At 42.1% G+C, this 21,075-nt stretch overlaps 1 protein-coding gene across 2 annotated transcripts in view; it reads right to left on the reverse strand.

Annotated features, from left to right (window-relative positions):
• Positions 1-21,075, reverse strand: part of RASGEF1C (RasGEF domain family member 1C) — a 79,579-nt gene that overhangs the window by 8,725 nt on the left and 49,779 nt on the right. For both annotated transcript variants that reach the window (XM_042790309.1, XM_042790308.1), the window contains 8 exons: positions 16,329-16,541; positions 14,130-14,204; positions 10,399-10,494; positions 9,197-9,299; positions 9,013-9,092; positions 8,305-8,400; positions 3,027-3,122; positions 1,578-1,701 (listed from right to left, as the gene is read on the reverse strand). In XM_042790309.1, coding sequence (XP_042646243.1) covers positions 1,578-1,701; positions 3,027-3,122; positions 8,305-8,400; positions 9,013-9,092; positions 9,197-9,299; positions 10,399-10,494; positions 14,130-14,204; positions 16,329-16,541 — 883 coding nt within the window. The remainder of the gene's footprint in view (positions 1-1,577; positions 1,702-3,026; positions 3,123-8,304; positions 8,401-9,012; positions 9,093-9,196; positions 9,300-10,398; positions 10,495-14,129; positions 14,205-16,328; positions 16,542-21,075) is intronic.

The following is a 21,075-nucleotide window of genomic DNA, read 5'->3' on the forward strand; positions in this document are numbered from 1 at the left end:
AGATGGATACAAAGCACCTTCAAGGTAAGAATGAGTTACCGAAATCAGAGAAAGAACACAGTAGAAGAAAATAAACACATATTTTTTTTCTGCAAAGGTTTGTACTGTAGGATGCATTTTATGACACCAAAATGTGCCTAGGCTGTAGAGTATCCTCTGCAAAAGCTGGTGATACGTTAATACCTCACTGTCTTCACAGATTTTTTTTTAAGTAGGCTGTGATTTGCATTCACACACATTTCCTCATTTGACTGTTTAGCAATGCTTTATTCTTAATGCTGGAACCATCTTAGTATTCAAGTCTGTGCTACAATTCAATTGCATTTTAATATTCAAGTGTCAGCCCAGTGTTCCGCCACGCTGTGACAATCATAGTACAGCTGCATTTCACATACCACTGCTGCATCTCTCTAATACCTTCTCCCACCTTTTACTCAGGGCAGATCTTTCTGCTCTGCACTTCTCCTGGGTACAGAGGAGGTCTCCTGTGACTTCCACAAAGGGCATCTCATGAAAGTGGTAAGAATACAGAGGAGGGCATGAGAGAAAAAATCTGCAAACAATTAGTGGGCTGAGGTCATCCTTTCTTGATTCAGCAGCCTGAAAATTGTACTTTTACCCCTGACTTCCACTTGCTGTCACTTTAAAGCCTAAAAACAGAATAAATGCCTCCATCCTCTCTCCTTTTGATACGTATTACTTTAATCACATTAATTATTCTATTTTGGCAATCGTTCTTCTTAGGATTTAGGCAGGATTTTTGAAGCAGTATTTTGTGTTCTGAAGTAGTCTGTGAAATAAAAGCTGTCTGGTCTGCTTAGCTTGGATTAGTACAGAAAACTGCATATAGAATCAAGAAAAAATAAACCCAACACCAGTATAGCTTATGGGAATATAGCTTTAGACAGTTCTGTGCATGACAATGTACCAAGAGGCAACTGACACAAACTAATATGAAATGACAGAGTCTGACATGCTGGATACCAAACTGAAGAGGACAGATACATATAAAAAGACAATTAAAGAAATAATTTCACAACAGGGCTTTCATAGATATAGCTTAAATTAGTTACTAGAAAAGATTTTCTTAAAAATTCTTTTCTGTACATAACATATTTCTTTGCTGTAGTGGAGGAGGTCAGCTGGACTACCATTGCCCTGGGCTGCGCTCACTGAAGAGACGACAGCGTTGGTTTGCAGAAGAGATTAGTTCTGGCTCCATCAATCACAGAATGAGTGGCTAAGGGACAGCTGACATTCATATCACTCCACGATATGGCTGTGTGGCGTCTTTTCATGATTACAAAAATAGGGCCACAATGGCAACTTCCTAGACAGTGCCTTATAGAGACGGTTGTGGACAAGAGAAAAGCAATCAGGCAGCAGCTTCACGAGCTAGAAGGGTGTATTTGCAAAAACAGGTTGATAGACTTGGGATGAACAAGCTGCATGACAGGAAAGCTAGGAAAGAACCAGGACTAGTCAGTGAGAGAGATCACCAAAGCATGGATCAAGGTGTTAATTAGTAGTGATGAAGAGACATATTTTCAGTGATTACAGACTGTACAGAGTCTTACCATCTTCAGTAAAAATAGGAGCAGTATGCAAGTAGTGGATAATGTTAGGGTCTTGTTCAAAGGGACATTCCACTTGCTTCCATGTTATAAATTCTCCTACTTGCTTAGCCAGTTCCAGAAATTTCTGTAAATATAAAACCATTCCACTCAGATAAGTAAGATTATCTCACTAAAACAATCATATCCAAGCAGAAGACCTGGGATCCAGGATCCCTCATGCCAACCACAAGGACATGAGGAGAAAAGAGCCTTTTATGTTTTAGACAGGTACATTTTTACAGTTCATTTACAGGGAAAAGAGAGAGGAAAGGGTGTGCTACGTTTTTTCTTACAAACTGTCTCTGTACCTAAATGAAAATGTATCCATGAACAAAGGCCTGGGTTATACATAAGTACTTAAGAATAGAGGACATAAACTTTGATGGAACAGGAGGAAACAGATTTAGATACAAATTACATAAAGTGGAGTGACTCCAACACCTCACACCATCTAACAGTTCTAATATAATCTAAGGCGATGCCAGGCTCAGTGTTTTATGCATTACTCACGATCTCACGATGCCAATAACAAGGAGAAATTCAATGCTATCAAAGTGATGATGAAGAAATGATTTACAAAGGATTTGAGAGATGAAGAACTATTTTCTCACTGACACAGGGCAGTTCACTCGGAAGCACCTCATCTCTGCCCCTCCAGAGAATGCACGAACGCGGCCATCGCAGTGCAGGGCGCATGCAGAACACCGCCACTAGCAACGAGTTGTACCGGTGCACAACCACCCACTCCAGCAGAGAACTGGGGTTACTCAGGATATGTGACTAATACTACCTAGTGCCAGGGCAAGGCAGGGAATATAAATCCTTCTACTGCATTTAACAGAAATTCTCCTGCCTGTAGGTTTTACACCGAAGATAACACATTCAAATCCTTACATCAGTGGCAGGACGTTTAGCTCACGGACACAGTGACTCTGTACTTTATACGTAGTTCTGCTTGTATTCTAACTTTTCTTTAATGACCACAAGTAATTTATGTCTTACTCTGCCAAACCTCTTCATTAAAAATGAGAAAGGACTAAAAAGGCAGATAAAGTATAAAGCATTTTATACTGACTCATTTATGTACATACATAAGAAAAATAGTTTTCCATGTTTTCTATTGTCTTCCCCTCCAAGCCATAAGTATAGTCATTTATAATGCTGACACTATATTTCTAGCAGCCAACTGTCATCAGACAAGTTAGGATGATCTGCTTGTAATGTTTATATAAAATATACATATTAATTCTTTTAAAAAACATCCTGGTATTGGTTTAACCTTCATGCAGTCACTTGAGATCATCTGTTTTGGCATATTCAGTCTTTGTTGGTCTGTATGGAAATTGCAGGCAAACAGTCTCAAATAGTGCTATCAGAATGGGATAGATAAAAACATTTTTCAGATCTTACTTCGAAGTTGACATGTCCATTTGGAAGGCGATTAGCACATCCTTCATTCAAAAAATAAATGTCTTTGATCAATAAGCTGAAGAAAGGGATCACAATCTGTGAAGAGAAATGACATAACTATTATCTTTCCAGTTCAGTATGTTCTCTGCATGAAAGGAGAACTCAATCAGGACAAAGGAGAAAACAGAAATACTAACTTTTCGGATTGCTACACACTTAAAAAGCAGTACAGTGCCAGGCGAGCAAAAGGGCAGTAGGGTACAGAGACACCTTCGGTCATCAGGAGAGTGTATGCTGAAATGAGCATGAACTGAACACAGTGTTCACTGAGCAGAATAACATGACTAATAAAATGCAAATAACTCAGTTTATTATCAACAGCAACACTGTCTGATGACAAGATCAAACAGCAAAGAGCAAAATAAAATTGCAGAACTCTTCTCTTCTGTTTTGGGTCTTTATAAGCAAAGATGTTGAATACACAAATCAAGCAATTTAAAGAAGCTGAGAACCAAAGAATCAGTATTGTCCCTGAACAAGGAAAGACTGAATAAAATTTGATGACCAATGACTTGTCTACAAACGGTTAATCAGGAGCTGTTTCATTTTTAACAGGTCCATGCATGGCTACCTCTTGAGGCATGTAATTTCCTTCCTGGTGCCTGATTACTACAACTTGCTTCTCCAAATTAACCTGCAGATAGTAGGATTGAAAATATTAATTTAGTTGACAGGAAACTGCCAGCAGTATCAAAAGAGATCATTGTAATACTCAAAATAAGACCTGGGCATCATCCAGGGTAAAGTGGCATATAGCAGGGATACAAGCCTTCTCTCTAACCCATCAGTTGGGTCATAATTTGCTACAGAAAAAGTCTACTTCTAGGTAAGACTCTTGAAATTATTGGAATTAGAGCAGGGATAAATTTGATGCCAGATGTTCTACAGCAGAAAGCAGTAACAGCGCTCCTGAAGTGCATCCCCGCCACTTCAGCAGAGACCCAGAGTGCAGCAGATTCCCTCGGGTCCTCTTGTGTCACAACTCAAGGGGAAAAGAAAAATAATCCAAAGGACCAGTCCATGACAAAGCTGACCCCCAGGGCTCTGGGATTCAATATTCAAATCTGAGTCTACCCAATTCTCCAGCAGTGACACTGTGATAGAAAAAGGCCACTTTGAGGGTTGAGCTATAAGGTCAGCAGCCACCTCTGTGAGTGTTTTCCTGTGGCAGCAATACCTGTCTTTAAGTGTATTCTTAATGGCTTAAATCACCATGAATTAAAGGAAAGCACACTGCATGGTAGCATCCAGATGTTTCCACTGGCCTATTTGTAAATTAACTGAATTGTAGCTTATTAAGTGTGCACCAAAATTAAAGTGCCTTCATGGCATGCAGTAACAGCCAAGGGAGCTGGTGACAACAAAGCAATCCTTTAGTTAAGTATTTAATGTTGTCCTGTTACTCCATCTCATGCTGTACATCAGCTGTAATGGGACATGAAATGGACCTAGAACAGGACTGGCAGCTGTTATTTTCCAGGCTACAGCCTTCATGATGCAACAGTGAGTGCAAGCAAGTCATAGATGCGAAAACACTCACTGAGGCAAGGAGTCTACAAACCACTACCAACACTTTCTGTGAAAATGGAAACCATTTTCTGTTTCAGCTAAAATTCCACATGTAGTACACTGATAAAAATCTGCTCCTCTGCTGGCTTTCTTATGGGACAGCCATAGAAAGACTCTGTAATGTCAGTGAAATAGCCATTAAAAATCCTGGAGTGACACTCCAAAAGCCACCGGCATTATCCTGATATATCCCACTGCTATAATGTAGGAATGAAAACAAGACATAGCCTAACCCCCCAAAATCCTGAGCCCTTCTATCAGGGTGAGGTGGAGCAATTTCTAGTCAAACTGAGCTAAGTGTGTTATGTCCAATCTGGATCAATCAACCCGAGGTAGAGAATACAACTCAGTCTACGTGGCTTGTTTTCTAACAAAAATGATGATAACTCTGTAACCAGTGTTGTCTTGTAAGGTGGGAAGATACAGAGAGCTGGAGCCAGACACTGATCCCCAGCTAGAAATTACTGCCAAGTTCTGTCTACATTATTTTTTGCAGGCAGATGCGAGCTTGTTCTGCCCTGCTCCACACTGCCTGGGAGGTAGGTCACCATCATTAGTGGTGCTAAACATAAATGAAAAGCCTTGCTGAGAGGGAAGGTATATGAATGTGGGCTCAATGCCATACTAATACAGCTACAAAGCCACCAGTGAGCTCAGAGCATGGGTAGAGCTTGTTCTCATCTGCATCCAAAAGGCGTCAAAGACATACCCTAGGATACCAATTCTCTACACATTTCCAGGGGACTTCTCTCTTTGGGTCACCATTTATTTCCCCAGTAAAAATATGTTTCCCTGTATGTTTTGTTTTCCAAATTTCTGTAGGAAAAGCAACAAAAATGGATATAGTTACACTCTAATGTTGGCTTCAGTCCAAGCACTTTACTAGCATAAATTCTGGGTTAGTGCCAGAAACTCATATTTCACTCCCTTTTAATTCCCCCCCACACCATCCAACCCACCCACATGCTGAAGGACAATTGCCTCTTGCAGAAAGAAGAAAGCTAATGAGATCAGACATGTTCTTCCTCCATAGTATCAGACAGCAACAACACACAGTACCGCACTGTACATACTCCCAACATTTCAAAACCAGAGACATGTCATTAGCACAATGCAGGGTTTCCCAGTGGAACGACTGAATTTTGGAGGTGGTATAAGTCCGCTGACTGCATAGATAAAACGAGACTTAGTTCCTAACAAGTACACCCCTCTGAATTCTGCATGAAACACCAGCCTTTCTTCATTACCAGTTCTCTCACCCTGCACTTTGGCAGGTTTATTTCTGCCACTGTATTGCATCTCTCAGCTTTGAGAGCTGCCTTCCCATGCCTTTTTACAAGCCTGCTACTGAACAAGTAATGAGTAGTTACAACTATACCGTTTACACACAGAGAAGGGCTGGATCAGAACAGTGCAGACTGAGGTCAGAGGGTCCTCCATGGGTATACTGAGATCCTTCTCCTACAACCTGTGCTGCAGTCTCGCCTGAGCACCCTGAGGATGAGGAGGGTGATGAAATCAGGCAGTGCTCTATGCCAGAAGGGTGGTGTCCCATGGGGGATTTGGATGAGATGTGTGCACAGAGGAGAAGGAAAGGGGGTGTCCCCAGTCACTGGCTCACCCTGTCTCCCTCTGAGGACATAATTTAGCCCCTGAGCTGTGCTTCTGTTCAAGTGCTGTGCAAAAGTCAGCAGCGAAGACACCAGCCCTGAGGAGAGAAGAAAGTAACATTCCTGGCGAGTCTGCCGGTTAAATATTAGCTCCTATATACTCCTCTGAGCGTATAGACAGTTTTTCTTCCTGCGAAACATAACCCATGGCTTAGTCTGTTGGTCTGCGACAAAAGCACTCCCTCCAGAGCACCTTCCTTCTCAAGCAGATGGATCCAGGCCTGAAGCCTCCATCTGTGCTTCTGGGGTGGCACGGATTGGGATCTCAAACTCTCATAAGCACAATTCAGTTTGAAGATAAACATTTTCTTCAGAGTGAGCTTTGCTACAAGTTTGCCAAGGAACAACGTAACATTTTCTATCAAGAAAGTGATCACGTTCTTCCAATTTTATTCAAACTCATTAAAACAAATGACTGTTAATCTTGTTTATAAAAAGAAACACAATTCCTTAATTCCTACAGCAAGAATTACATGAGCTGCTGTATATGACACTGTAAAATACCCAGTGTGAGTAGCTACCAAATCATATGCTTGAGCATTTTCTTGAACCAATGTTATCTACACAAGGGAAACAGAATATGGGCTTTTTCTTATGTAAAATAGATTCCTTTCAATCTAATAACCTCTCTGCCCTCAGTCTTAACCAGTTAGGGATAGATATATGACAGAGATTGCTAACTTCCATAGGAAATTAAGTCAGACAATAAAGCAACTTGTTTGAACATATATGATGGTTGCAGAAGTAAACTGAAGAAGCATTTCGGACTGGCAGGTCCTCTCTGCAATGTGTGAGAGTTAAAACAAATTCTCTGCCAGCCACAAACACCCAAAGCCATCATCTCTTGTGTGAAAAGCACAGTGAAGTGCTTTTCAGAGCAACTCAGTGTACTCCCATTGCAGCTGAGTCAGCCTGCAACCAGAAGCTGATCTCATTTCACTGTAAATGCTATGAGATTCCATTAGCTTCAGCAGATTTACATCAAATTTACAGGGATGTGAGATTAGCATCTGGCCTGGCTCCTCTAGTGAATGAATACTAAATTCCATATTATTCTTGTTCATGCAGTATCTGCTTTACCTCAGCATGGTCTGCACAGAGATTACCTATTTATGACTATGTGCAATTGCAATGTTAAAAACTCTTTCATAAAACAAACAAACAAAACAAAAAAAAAAAAAAATAGGATTGACTGGAGAAATAAGAAAATTAACAGGAAACACTGGGGCACAAAACAGGAGGATCCTGCACTCACATCTTGTCAATCTGATTTTTTCAGCATCAGTGACATCTCAGAAAGCTACATATCTGCCAAGAACACTGATAAAATACTCCAGTTCTTGCTCTTTGAGATGGCAGCAACAACTAAATGAAATGAAAATTCACAAGGACAGAATTTCACCCTTAATTTGCTGCAACGGATTCAGACCAGACTTCTTTGCAGGACCTGTGGTAGGTCATCTTTCCCTAATGTAAATGGAGAACCACCTCATCTCTGAGTGCTGTGCCCTTTGCTCTATCTCAAATCACACACTACACAATAGAGGCTTGTCTGCACAGAGGCCTGGCTGGCACAGTTGTAACAAAAGCACAGTTCCACCTGGGCCTGCCAGGCTGATGCTCCATACCAAAATAAAAGTCATTTTGGTCTGGAATACCTACTCCATCAGGTTTAACAATCTCAACAATATGAATTTTCCAGGAGTATAGAGATGCTTGTAACCAAGTCCTACATGCTGTGTGTCCTGCCCTCTCTATCTCCCCAGTGTCTGAAAGCAAGACCACAAAAGCCCTGTGATCCATTTCAGACTCATTTCAGACACAGATTTACATTTCCAGTTGCATTTAGCATTGCACGAGCCTTGCACTGGTGACCCAAGGAAGAGAGGAGAGCATTTGCATCTAGACTTTGAGGCAGTGACTCTTAGCAGCAATGCACACCATCCATTTGGAGATAAATGGGACATGGTCACCCCTACCTTCTCCCTGTTGCTGTGCGCAGTGAGGGATCTGTGAGCAGCTCCCCGCAATGCTGTTCTGTAGTTATAGAAGTTACCAGTCGGGTCCATCTGGTGCTAGATACACAAAAGAAAATAAGTTGGTTAGAAGGTGACCTGGGTCCTTGAAGTCAACTTTACCCTCAGTTGCAGCAAACCATGAACAGAGCCTAGCCTATAAATCTTCAAAAATCCACATACACACAAAAACCCATGAAGCAAAGATAAAATCAGAGATCTACAGACGATTACTGTTTGAACCTTTGATTTTTCTAGTAACAGCTTACTGAGCTTTTATATATGATAAAACCTGGAATCCTCAGTACAAAAAACCATCTTGGGCCTCACTCACTCAACATCCCAGGTATAGCTTGGGAGCTTTACACTCAGCATTGTGTTTGTGGCCAAACAAAACTGACATCAGTGGAAGCACTACGGCTTGCATATAGGCTCATATTTTTAATTTTTTTCCTCCTCCAATTTATTTGAGTGCTCTGATTCCCCTCTACATATCATCAGCTTCACATCTTCCTCACTATACCTGGGAAACTTCACCAGATTCCAGCTCTCTGCCTGTGAAACATATTTGCAAACATCTCATACCTGGATAACAATGTGAAAATTCACAAATAAAAAAAATCCAGAATGTAATTCAAGCAGTGTATGAGCACTTTTCTTTCTTTTCTTTACCTCAAGAATGAAAAATTTGGCTGTTTTCACTTTTGACCACGTCTTCTTTAGCCTGGAAACTGGACTCATGTTCATTCCAGCTACGAGTAAGAAAAAAGAAAGCAAGAGAGCCATGGATAAGAGTTGGGTTTCCTCTTTAATCTGTGATAGCTGATGGAGAGACCTGGTTAGAAGCTGTACTTACAAATGATTGCCATCAGTGAATTAAAATTCCCTATGTTAAAGCACTCTCGGGCAACATCAATGAAGAATTCGATGACTTGTGCTCGCTGTTTCTTTTTTGCAGGCTGCAAATTAAAATAAATGAGTATCTGTAATAAGCATATTTAGAATTGCAGGGCACCTTAGGTATTTGTTCCATATACTGTGAAGGTCCATGCACAGCTTGCGCCATCTGCTATCAAGTCACTGGCCCTAATTTTGTTCCAACAATCCAGTGGATGCTGGTGACTGGCAGTTGCTGGAATCAAAGCTTTCATTGCAGTGACACAGAAGAAATTCATGGCAATTCCCTGGCTCACCCCAGTTAATGTCTTAGCACTGGACCAGGCAGCCTAAACAGCCCTGAGGCAGTGCCTCAGCTCCCTGCTGGCCTCCCTCAAGTCAGCAGGCACATCAGCACAGACTTTGCTAAGGGCAGGATTTCACACCCATATAACAGCAGCATCTTTCTCCCAGAAAGACTTTGTTTCACTGCATTAATCCCCTTCCCCTTTTCTGGCCCTTTCAGCAATATGGCCAGGCCAAATGGTAGCTTGCATTTTAAATACACTTTTTAATTGGACTGGAATCACTCCAGCTTTTCCAAAGATGATCTTCAAGTAGTAATGCTTTTGAGTCACAGGCTATCTAGGATGTTTATACTATCACCATTGCTTCCTTCCACACCCTTTTCAAAGGAGAAAACATTTCATTTTGATGGGGACAAGTTAAACAAACTAAAACCACTACCAAGTTAAAAAACCACTAGTCACAGCTACAGTAATGGGCAGCAGGACAAAGAGGCATGCAATGGGAATTCACAAGCACAACAGAGCTTTAGGATGACAGATAACAAATACTACTCCGCTAGAATCTTTTCCAGCAGAAATCTCACAGGATAATTCAAAGCATTTTTTCCTCTCTTTTTCCCTGCAGGGTTCATTATTCCACACTGTGCTGCTACTACATCAAGAGAACAGGGTATCCCCCGTATTGCCAGCTCTGTTTTGCAATATGTTTGTCATTTATCAGGTCACTTCTGCAAGCATAATATTACTAAAACTTACCATCAGATGCTTAGCTAGGTCATAAGAAATAAATATCCAAGGTTTGCGCTTATTAATTTACTATCTCAAACTGGTGCTTCAGGCATGTGGTAAAACATGCCACATGCTTTTCACTTACCATGCAAATTTCTGTTGCTACAAGATAGCAGAGTCTATTGAACCACTTCACATAGGCCTCAAGGTTACTCGTCTTCTTCTGTTCACTGAAACAAGTCTGGGGAGAGAAAAGCACAGAAAGACATAGAACTGTGCTTCAGTTAGCTGCCTGATCGCTAAGATAAGTACTACACAAAGGTAATTATTGCCCATGTCTCTCTCATGCACATGGAAGACTGTGCATTAAGGGCCCCCTTGAAAAAGTCAGTGGGTCGGTGGGTGGCTGGCAGATGCACAAGCTCTAGCTGAGTCTGTGACACTGCACAGTTCACACTAGTATATAGAAAACAGCCCTATTTTTCCTGCAGCACATGTTCACTGACATAGTCTGCACTGGCCCTTGTTCGCTGGGATATCAACAGCCAGGGCATTGCAGGGTTCAGACAGCAACAAGAATATGCAGAGAAAGTAAGACAAGCACAGTCTTCCACAGCAAGCTCACAGTTTGTGGTTTTGATTACAGGACTTCCTTCACTTCAGTAAATGCAATCACCCACAGCCCTTTTCTGGAGGGGAGAGACCAGAATTTAGTGAAGTGAATAAGAGACAAGCAAGAGAAAATGCAGTTCTAGTTGCCTCTTTATGGAAAAAAAAAAATTTCCCTTATTGAGTTTTCAGGGTAACAGGCTCTCTAGTGACCAGCTCTGCCTTGATGGCTGCTCTTGAACAGGCACTTACACACCAGGGATACTTCACTGATAAAAGCTGTTACAAGAAGCACATTTTTCACTTTTTTATATAGAACTTAACATAAATTCCCATAACTGATACAGGCTGTGGGCGCAGATACTTGGCTGAACTCTTCCAGTTCCTTTGACATCACCGGAAAATTTGACTTTAGCGGAGTGACAGGGCAGTTCACACAGCCTGAAGATGTTGCTTGGGATTATGAGAATTCAAGTCTTTTTCCCAGCTCTAAATTCTTAGACTGTCCATCTAGGACACATTACTCTCTGGAGTTCAAGTGATTGATCTGAACATTCATTAACATCCACTAGAGGGTATCAGAGAATACTGATTTTTTTTGTTTTATTAAGATGATTATTTCCCAAAGCTACCATAAATACATGCCACTAAGAAGGAAATCACAATGCACAAACACAGATCCGTTAATGGGGTTACCCATATTATGTAAGCTAAACAATGGACTAAAACCCCTTTAAAAATGGGGCTTAACATGATTCCCAAGGTAATTCAAAGTAAGAAAATATTCACCTGTGATTCTGTATACAGGTGTGTTTAGAAACAGAAATCACAGTACCACGGTAAGAAGCACATCTTAACAAGCCTGAAATTCCTACCCACTTCATGAATAGACCAAATATATAATAAAAAATATATTTAATGCATCTCAAAAGTAAATGTCAGCAAGTAGCCTGTAAGTATCAAACAAAACAAAGGAAACCCAAAGAAACCCCTGTCTAGCAATAGCAGTTGCTTTTCTTGCACTCTGTAGTATTTCTTGTTCCTTGTTATAGCAAAAAATACACAAAATCTAGGTTTTGTTCCGAGTATGGTATTTCCATCTCAACACTACTGTCCTGTGCCAGGGCATAAGAACCACAGCTAATACCACAAAACTTGTGAAAAATGTGCAACTGTTAAAGTTGAAACAGACTGCTTTTTAAAGGTTAAGCTTTATAAATGGCAACAATATTTAGCACCTCCCTAGCATCTTCCATCTGCAACTCAGAGTGCTTGATAAACATTCATAAGTGAAGCCTTTTGAAGCCCTCACGCAAGAAAGATGTTTAATATGATCTCCAGCTGGAGAGGATTCAGATCAGACCCAATTCCCTGTGGTTAACAGGGGTGCTCTCCATGGCTCAGGGGATGATACAACACTCCACATAAGGTTTGTGCCGCTATGCACAGTGTTCTGCCAGGTCCCACACAATCCCCTGGCTATACCTTACCATGGTACGGAGGCTCCTCTAAATCATCACTGGGACCTCTGCTCAGCCCAGGCAAAGGGTGGAGAAAAGTTCCAGACTAGCTCTGCTTTCATCAGCCTTGCTGACTTGAAGCCCAATAATTTGTTAGTGTCATGTCTTGTGTGAAAATGTTACGGCTGTTCTGCTTTAACTAAGTAGATCCTCCTGGGGGAAGACACTGCCTTGAACTTAAAGGCAACGCAGTGGTGCATTCCTGCTTTACGCCTGTTATTTTCTCTGTTATAATGCACTTCACTGAAGTCACAGAACTGTTACTGGGCAGCACCTCAGCGTTCAGATTTGCATTTGAAGAACATGCATAACTGTCAGGTAGTTTATCATACATAGTCTGTCAAGATGATTTGCTCGGATTTCCCATCCTGCCATTATTTTCAGGCTCTCTGCCTCTCATTCTAACCCTTCCCATCCACCTTAGCTGATGTTTCCTTATGTTTACTTGGTAACCTCAATTTCTCTTCACATCTTTGTGGTATTCTGTGCTGGCCCTGCATTTGCAATTCTAGACACAGTTTCAGTCGTTGTGCATACATTAGTTTATTACTGAACATTTCCTTCTTCCTCTTAGCATCCCTCTCCCTCTACGGTTTTATATAAGTTGATTTCACTCACTACTGTCTGTCTCTCACGCTTCCCAAATTCACTCAGATTTAGTGCCCTCATTTGAACTCTTTCATTTTACTTTGATACAGATAATGATGACTATTTATTTTCAGTCTTGTCCCTCATGTTTGCAGCAGGTTGCTGAAATCTCACTGTGGCTGGTCTGATATTTCATATTTCAGACACATCTTTGTTACTTTGGGGTTCCTTCCTAAAGGATGTGATCAATGTTCAGGATACCTGAAACACCAGCTCTGCCCACTCCCCTCTTCCCAAAACCAACTGCAGAATCTCCATAACTCCAGTAAGAGAAGGAAAGAGCCCAAAGTTGCACTTTTTATCCATCCATCCATCCATCCATCCATCCTTGCAAGCCATTCTGGTGCTCTTTGGACAGTACTATAAACAGAGGTCTTCCTGTTATGTTCAGCATCCAATGATGAAATTCTGCCATTGATTTATGATCTCAGTGGGAGTCCATATATGCAGTTCTGGGGAAGAATTTTCCACCCTCTTTCTTTCTGGCAGTATGTGAAGCCTCCGACACTGCCTCTCCAGACAGGAAGTCTCTTATTGAGGCACTCACTGAAATGCTGCTTCAAACCCCGCTGGAATCAGTGGAAAGATTCCAACTGGCTTCCACGGGCTTTGGATGAAGCCCTGATCAGCACACCATTCCCTGTGGTGCTTTGGGTTAAACGTTATTGTGTAGAGAGAGAAGAGTATGTTGATTCATGGCACACTGACTCATTACTGTGGTGTCTGGGCACACACTATGGGCATTACATCACATTCAGAATCTTTACGCCTTCAGTGCTGGGAACAGACATTCCCTGGTTGTGTACAGCCGCAAGCCGTCTGCCCTGGTCAAAGCAGGTTAGGAGGAACGAGCCAGAAAGCAGAACATCAGGGTGCTGGCCAGTCTCAGGCTAGGACGTACTCTCACCAGGAAGGAATGGCAATGACCTGCCAGTGCAAGCTCTACCGACAGGTCCCATCCTTGCCATGACAATACAGGTCATTGGTTGGCCTGGCCATGGTCAACGCATGTCCCAGGCCCTGCTCTTATGGATCTCATCACACCAGTTCATCTAGAACAAGCAGATTGCAGGAGACACTGCATGCGGACAAATCATACCTTGGTGCCATCCAGAGGGTCTTTATGTACAAATGCCTGCACAAACTCCTCAGGTCCAATGTGACTTAGCCTTTCCTATTAGAAGGGGGAAAAAAGAGGGAGAGAGGGAAATAAGAAAGCACCCCAAAATCTCTTCTGTTTCTCTTGGCAAGACATCCCCATTATCTGTCAGCTCTGAATGGTGTTACTGAACTGGCAGACAGCCAAATAGCACCAGACATTAACATTTGTAAGAACAATTAGAGTTATTTCAGCAAAAAGAAGAAAATGAGAATAAATATGTCTCATTACTGACAAGCCACAGTAAGAGCTCTCTCCACTGCGCAGAGAAAGGTGCTGGCTGCACAAGGCCCCGTCTGGGAGCCAGCAGACCTCAGTTCTGTGCTTGGCATTGCCACAGACCTGCTGTGGTCCAGCATTACTCAATAGCCTTGTTTCCCAGCTGTTAAACGGCAGTAATGCTGTGATCTGGCAACCACAGCAATCCGTTGCTCATCTGCACACACAGTGCTCTGACCCTGCCTCCCTACCCCGTGAAGCCCAGGTGATGCCCTGGGGTGGTGTCTCTCTGCCACCGGGGAAGGAAAGCACTGAAGATACATGTGCTTACATTAAAGGCATTGCTTACACTGTAGAGTGTCCCTGACACCAAAACAAGAGTAAATAAAGCATTCAAATCTCTCTTAATAAAAGACAGGCCAGCTCCTGAACAAATCTGGCACTTCCAGCCACACCGCTGTCCTTCTTAATAGGCTTTTCCATTCTCATAAACGTGTTTATTTAAAAAAATACTTTCAATAGGTTGCAGGTCATAAAGGTATTTCAGAAGAGGTATTTTGGAATTCCTACAGCCCAAACTTAGGACACTCAAAGAACAGTAAAATCAACAGTAGTTTTGCTTACATGAAAATTTTATGGCTACTCCCATGCTATTTCTCTTGGCTTCTCACCTTGCCACTGATAACTGTACAGGACGCTTACTAACAAGTAACTTATTAAATAAGTAGCAAATAATTCTTACTAACAAATAAGCATCAGACAGTTTTAGTGCAGAGTAGTTGGTGTACCAGATGCAGTAAGTGAAAGAGAAGGTAGAAACCAATGATGACAGACATGAAAATGATGACAGGAATGAAAACTTCTGGCTGCATCAGTTTTAAAAGTGCAGCAGTGCTCCAGTTACAGGGGATCTCCCCTTGGAAGACAGCTGTACTGTGGAGGAAAAGAAATACGAGAGAAAAACTCCAGGCAAAAGGACTTTTTCTGGCTTAAGCTATATAAAGCAAAGAGAGACAAAGTTGCATGTTCTGAAAACTAACCAAGGTGAGATGATCCTAAATTTGGGGTTTCTGAGCTATTTGACTTCTTGACAAACAGACTATCAACTACCTTCAGAATTCCTAAAGCTAATTCCATGATATTCACTCCAATCCACATTCTATTTCATGGTTTGTTTTTCCAGACTTCCTCTCAAGGATGAACACTGTCTACAGGAGGACAGGCAGCAGGGAATCATTACAGCATCAAGAGATCTGCAGATGGCAGCAATGTTTTACATTCTTATTTGAACATCCAGGAGCTCTATATGAGGACCTGAACCTGGGAGAAGGGTGTGCAACACATCTGTCCAGGTACTGCAACGGGAACGATTACCATCAAAAGCCTGTTTGAGAGTGGACTGCAGTCCAATGAGGGAAACAGCAGGTCTTTGTGCGGGTGATATTCGCACACCCTTGTATGTTCATGCACAAAGTCCCAAAGGGAAGAATGAAAAACACATCAGACAACTCAGATGCTTTGTGTATCCATGGGAATGGATTTGAACTGTTAATATTTCTTCCAAATTAATAAAAGGGCTAATGACCAGCCATTTCAATAGCACCTTCAGGTTGTGATGCTCACAGAACCTTACAGAAGTGAGAACGCCTTGACCTTCCTGGGACTATGCCTTGCATTTCACAAATAAGCAAGCTGAAAAAGTAAAGTGACCCATCCCAAGATGCACAGGAACACTCTGATATATAGCTTGCTTCCAAGCATCTCTTAACCTGTGAAACCCTGCCTCCTGCTGCAGTGCTGATACAGCACAGGATGTGCTGCAGCAGTGCAGACATTTTTTGGTTGTGTCTGGAATACTTAGCAGCTGATAGCTTAAAATAATATCTCTGACTGCAGAAGTTGGGAACCATTCCCACTTACCAGCTCCACATGTGTCAGCTGCTGAGCCAGAGTGTAAGGGTCACTGCAGACGCTCAGGATTTCTCTCTGAATTGATGGAGGCTTACTTTTAAAGGCAACCAGCTTATCAGAGACAGCAGCACTGATCTTGACAATCCCTTCTTGCCCATGGCTGAGGGTTGCAAGCTTCTGATTCAGGGTTTGCAAAAGCTGATTCATCTTTTTCCAGTAGGCCTGGAGAGACAGGGATAGAAAGAAACATAAACCACTGACAAAACTTGACAAAGGAGTGTTTTTATGCTGAATTCTCCCTTCTGCAAAATGCTCCTAAGCCACCAACAGGTTACCATTTTATTTTCAACAAACCTATTTCAGAATAACCGGTTGGCTTAATTACAGTTCTGTGCTCTGGACCACAGAAACAGACTGCAGTCAGGAGAAGAGGCAGGCAGGACTGGTGGGTTGTGCTGGCACTGATACTCACATATTCCTGCCAACATCAGAATCAGAGGAGAGGTAATGCTACAACATGAGTTACTGCAGCTTTCTGGAGCACATCAGCATTCAGTACCTATCCTTTATGTCAGCTACGTGTTGGCCGAGAACTCTACCTACTAGTGGTGCCTAGTCAACTCTTATTTATTAGGAATAAAACATGTTTCTAATGCTATTCTCTCAATTCTTTTGAGCTGAAAGCAGAAGAAGCATACTGCTGCTTGCTACCCACTTGGAGTGGTCTGAGCATCGTGTAGCTTTGAGTATTTAATATCCAAAATATTAATTGCTACTGAAGGAAGATCATATCATATTCCAAGCACAGCCATGTGCTCAGCAGGATGATCATTACTAAGTTGCTCAGGTTGTTCTCAGAGCTGGAATAGCTCTTTACAGACAGTAAGTGGAACCACTGGCCATGAAGAATGGGCAGAAAGAAATGCCTTCAACAGTCACTTGGGAAAAGAGTTCACAGGCTGGCCTACTACCAGCTCCCCTTCCAGCATGAAGACACGCAGTGGAGAGATCCTCTGGCTGCTCACAAGTGGAATAATTCCTCATGCCCCATCCAAACAGAATTTAGTAACATCAAGTTGCCAGTAACATCAGTTTGTAATCTGTCAGTGTGAAACCAGAGCTGGCAAGGAGCCCTCTTCTGTTACATCTGTACTGCGCAGCAGATGTGCACCCTGGCACCCTCCACGCAGCCCTCATCATCGCAGCAGGGAGTTGGCCAGATTGTGCCTTCCCATGAAGACCAACACACACCTGTGTCACATCCCAAGCTGGACACAGCCCAAGTGAAGTCTCAGGAAGTACTCCTGAATCCCGTGGTTTAGATCCAGCCGTTGTCTTCTTCAGACTTTCGTTGACTGTGGATAATCTTCAGTGTCAAGCATTAACAGCACTCACGTTTCAGATGTTCAAGATACCAGAAGCCAGAGTCAGTGTTCTTCTCATCTACACAGGATCCCATCTGCACGCTGGAAGTAGCATCTACTACTACTTCACAATGAAGAAAAACATGCTTACATCTACCCTGTTTGCATTACAGTTTGAGGCTGGAAACCTTTAGTTGAACCCAAGTGCTTCAACTTTTGCTGCAACACTTTGTATCTTTCACGCAGAAAGTTTCACATTGCTGAGGAACCTCTCATTTCCCTTAAGGAAGATGAGTTAGGCTGGAACATGGGCCAGATAAGCAGGATGTAGTCTGGGTTTTTTGACAAATAGAGCTGATAATTCTGAAATGAAACAAGTACCTACAAGGCAGGAGGGACTTGTCTTGAAGAATGACAACACATGTTCTATTTGGAAACAAATCACACGGGAGGAGTGAAAATTGAGTAAGGAAGGTGAAAAAAAAAAGAAAGAATTTTTAGAAAGTAAAACCCCATTCTTTCAATTTTTATCTGTTCCTGATGTGCACTAGTTCCAAGGAAGAGAGACTACTGGCCTTCTTCATGTAATTCCTCATTCAAACAGATGGGCACACTTTTGATTTACAAAGACTGTCCTGGACCCAAATGACTGACCACCATCTTAATATTTCTCTGGTTTACATCCAGGTGTGTTTGCAAACCCCAGTATAGCTTATGAAGCCTTATGAATAGAATGTTATTTTTCAGTTGAAACTCAAATAGCAACATATATGGTATTTTGTGAACATATTTTATAAACAGGGAAATTAATTTTGGAGGGGTGGGGGACAGGAACAGCACTGAAATCCAAGTTTTTTAATGAACATAAAACATTTGGCCAAAAACCTTTTAGCTGAAAACCCAGTTCTCTTTCAAAAAGGAGTTTGCATGAGAAAAGCTTGGACCAGCCATGTCTATGCAGTATCAAATCTTTCACTGTTTGGATGAAAAGCCAAAAAGTAGCATAAAATTCCTTGAAAGACATGCATATCAGCCAGTCTTTCAACAAATCCTTATCAAGAGATTTAGTTTCACCTAGTTTTGTAGGGAATATGACACAAAAATATAGATATAGACAATAATAATCAAGTACTCAGGTAAGCCAGCCACCTAATAAAGAATGAAATAAGAGACACACTTAATGGACACAAAAAATTGTTCAGAAATTAGAAGTCTTGAAGAGACTCACTGAAAATCAGTTGGGTGCATCCTTGCCTAGAAAGCTCTTCTGTGCATGTTGGGGGAAAAAAAAAAAATAATTCCTGTTTTTGCCCTTTTAAAAGCATTTCCTGCTTTTAAACTATGTTCACTAAGTGAAAACAACATTGTTCATTACCTTCAACATGCTGGTAATTATCTTGCCACAAAGTGACCCCCCATTGCACGGGGGCTGCATGCTGGACTCTCTCAACCGATTTCACTTCATTGCCACATTAACAGTCAAAAGAAGCATACTACTGTTTAATATTTAAAGAAAATGTTTCGTTCTTAACTGGGAAAGTTCCTCTGAAGACAGCAGGCCTCAGCAGGTGGCTTAGGAGCTCAAATTTTAATTAAAATTTCTAACTCTAAATGCAAATCACAGCACTTACTAAGAAATGCTTCTCAGCATGGACACCTTTATAAGCACATCACAGAGCCTTTAGAAAGTGGACTCTACAAGGACAGGAGCATACACTGCAGAGGAAAATCCTGTATTGACCTACATGGACTAGGTGATCCCACAAATCTTTCAATCTTTAATTTCTGTGATTCACAACAGGAACAACTTTCTTCCTAACAACTAACAGGCACCACCACTCTTCCATGCTGTCCCTTAAAAAAGGAAATTTGCATTTGTAGGATATAAGCTGTTTCTTAAATTAATTATTGTTTTTGCTCAGGCACGAGTGACTGTCCAAAACCAGGACACAGTGCCTAGTAATATTTAAAAAACAGTGATTTGAACCTAATCTAGTCTGAGGCCCCCCAGGATGCCCACGAGCACTGACATACAGCTATGTGTGCTCCAGAGCAAAGGTGTACAGTGCTTACTCAGGTTGGGCAAATAAACTATTGCTTTGTATGCAAAATGTTGATTTTTAGCATTTATGGCTCTTCACCAGGACTGCTACTGCCTTTAAAGAGCACCCACAAAGCCCCTGTTCTCTGCTCTTTTGGCTGGGTCCTTCTTTCCCATGGATGTGATTCTGGTGGGTCTGTATGGGTTTCTCTCACTTGAGATGCCAAAGGGCTGCAAGGCATCTCTCTTGGTGGCTGGAAGGAGCAAGGTCATTGCCTCTTCCCCTTGAGAGAGAAGTTTTACTGTTCTGGTCAATGGAATCAAGGTCACCCTGGCTCTTTCTGAAAGTCCTTTGTTTTCCCTTCACCTCCATCAAAGTGTCACGCAGCTTCCCCTCCACACCCCTCCTCTCCTACGGGCTGGCCAGCCCAGCCAGCTGATCCATGCCAGCCTACAGATGCCCTAAAAGTGCCAGCCATGATGCCAGCCCAGCCCAAGTGCAGCTGTTTCCATTTCTCTTATGTTTCATGTGTATAGGAGGGTCCAATTTAACTTCTGTTGAGCTGCAATCCTGCTAATTCCTGCCCTCTTCTCTCCACCCCTCTCTTTCTCAGACTCACGGGTATGTGCTTGTTCTACTGAATTGCACCCATCTGCAGCCTGAAGCCAGGCCTTGATGTAGCCAATGGAACTGAATTCCTCCACATCCCATGGTTAATCTAGAGGTAATTACAGACTCTCTATGTACTATTTGCTCTTATCCTTATTATTTTCATGGACTTTGTGGTATTTTTAATGTTTCTGAATTAATTTATGGGGTTCACCCACCTGAATTTGCAAACAGGTCTCCCAGAGACTCCGTTCACTGTGTCATACTCTGCTGCACACATGGCTCACACATTTGAACACCAAGACCATACAGCCATCTAGCCTGAGTTTCTGCCCAGCAGGCCACACACTGCTGTCTTCTGCCACTTTCATGCTCCCAGAGAAGTTACATGTCCATAAATATTTGTATTTTCTCTAAATAGAAGGAGTCCCTTCCTATGCCACCATATCAGCCAAACGGGTTGGATTCAACAGGAGGTATCACAACCCATAGATCCTGTGAACTTTGATGGGGATTCCAGCAGCATTAGTCAAACTGGGTCTGCTGCTCTGTGTCTGCTCGCCTCCTGTCTGGGTCCCTGCTTTGCAACAGCAGCCGGCTTGAGCATAGGGCCTGTGAAGTCTTTTTACACAGGACAGGAAGGAGTAAGCCAAACCCTTCGTAGATTCACTAATGAAAAAAATGACAAAATGCAAAGATTGTTTCAAAAACTTACCGAACTGAAGATATGTAAAGTAAGGA

The sequence above is a fragment of the Tyto alba genome, unplaced genomic scaffold, assembly GCF_018691265.1.
Source record: "Tyto alba isolate M040663 unplaced genomic scaffold, T.alba_DEE_v4.0 Super-Scaffold_17, whole genome shotgun sequence".
NCBI classification, from domain to species: Eukaryota; Metazoa; Chordata; class Aves; order Strigiformes; family Tytonidae; genus Tyto; species Tyto alba.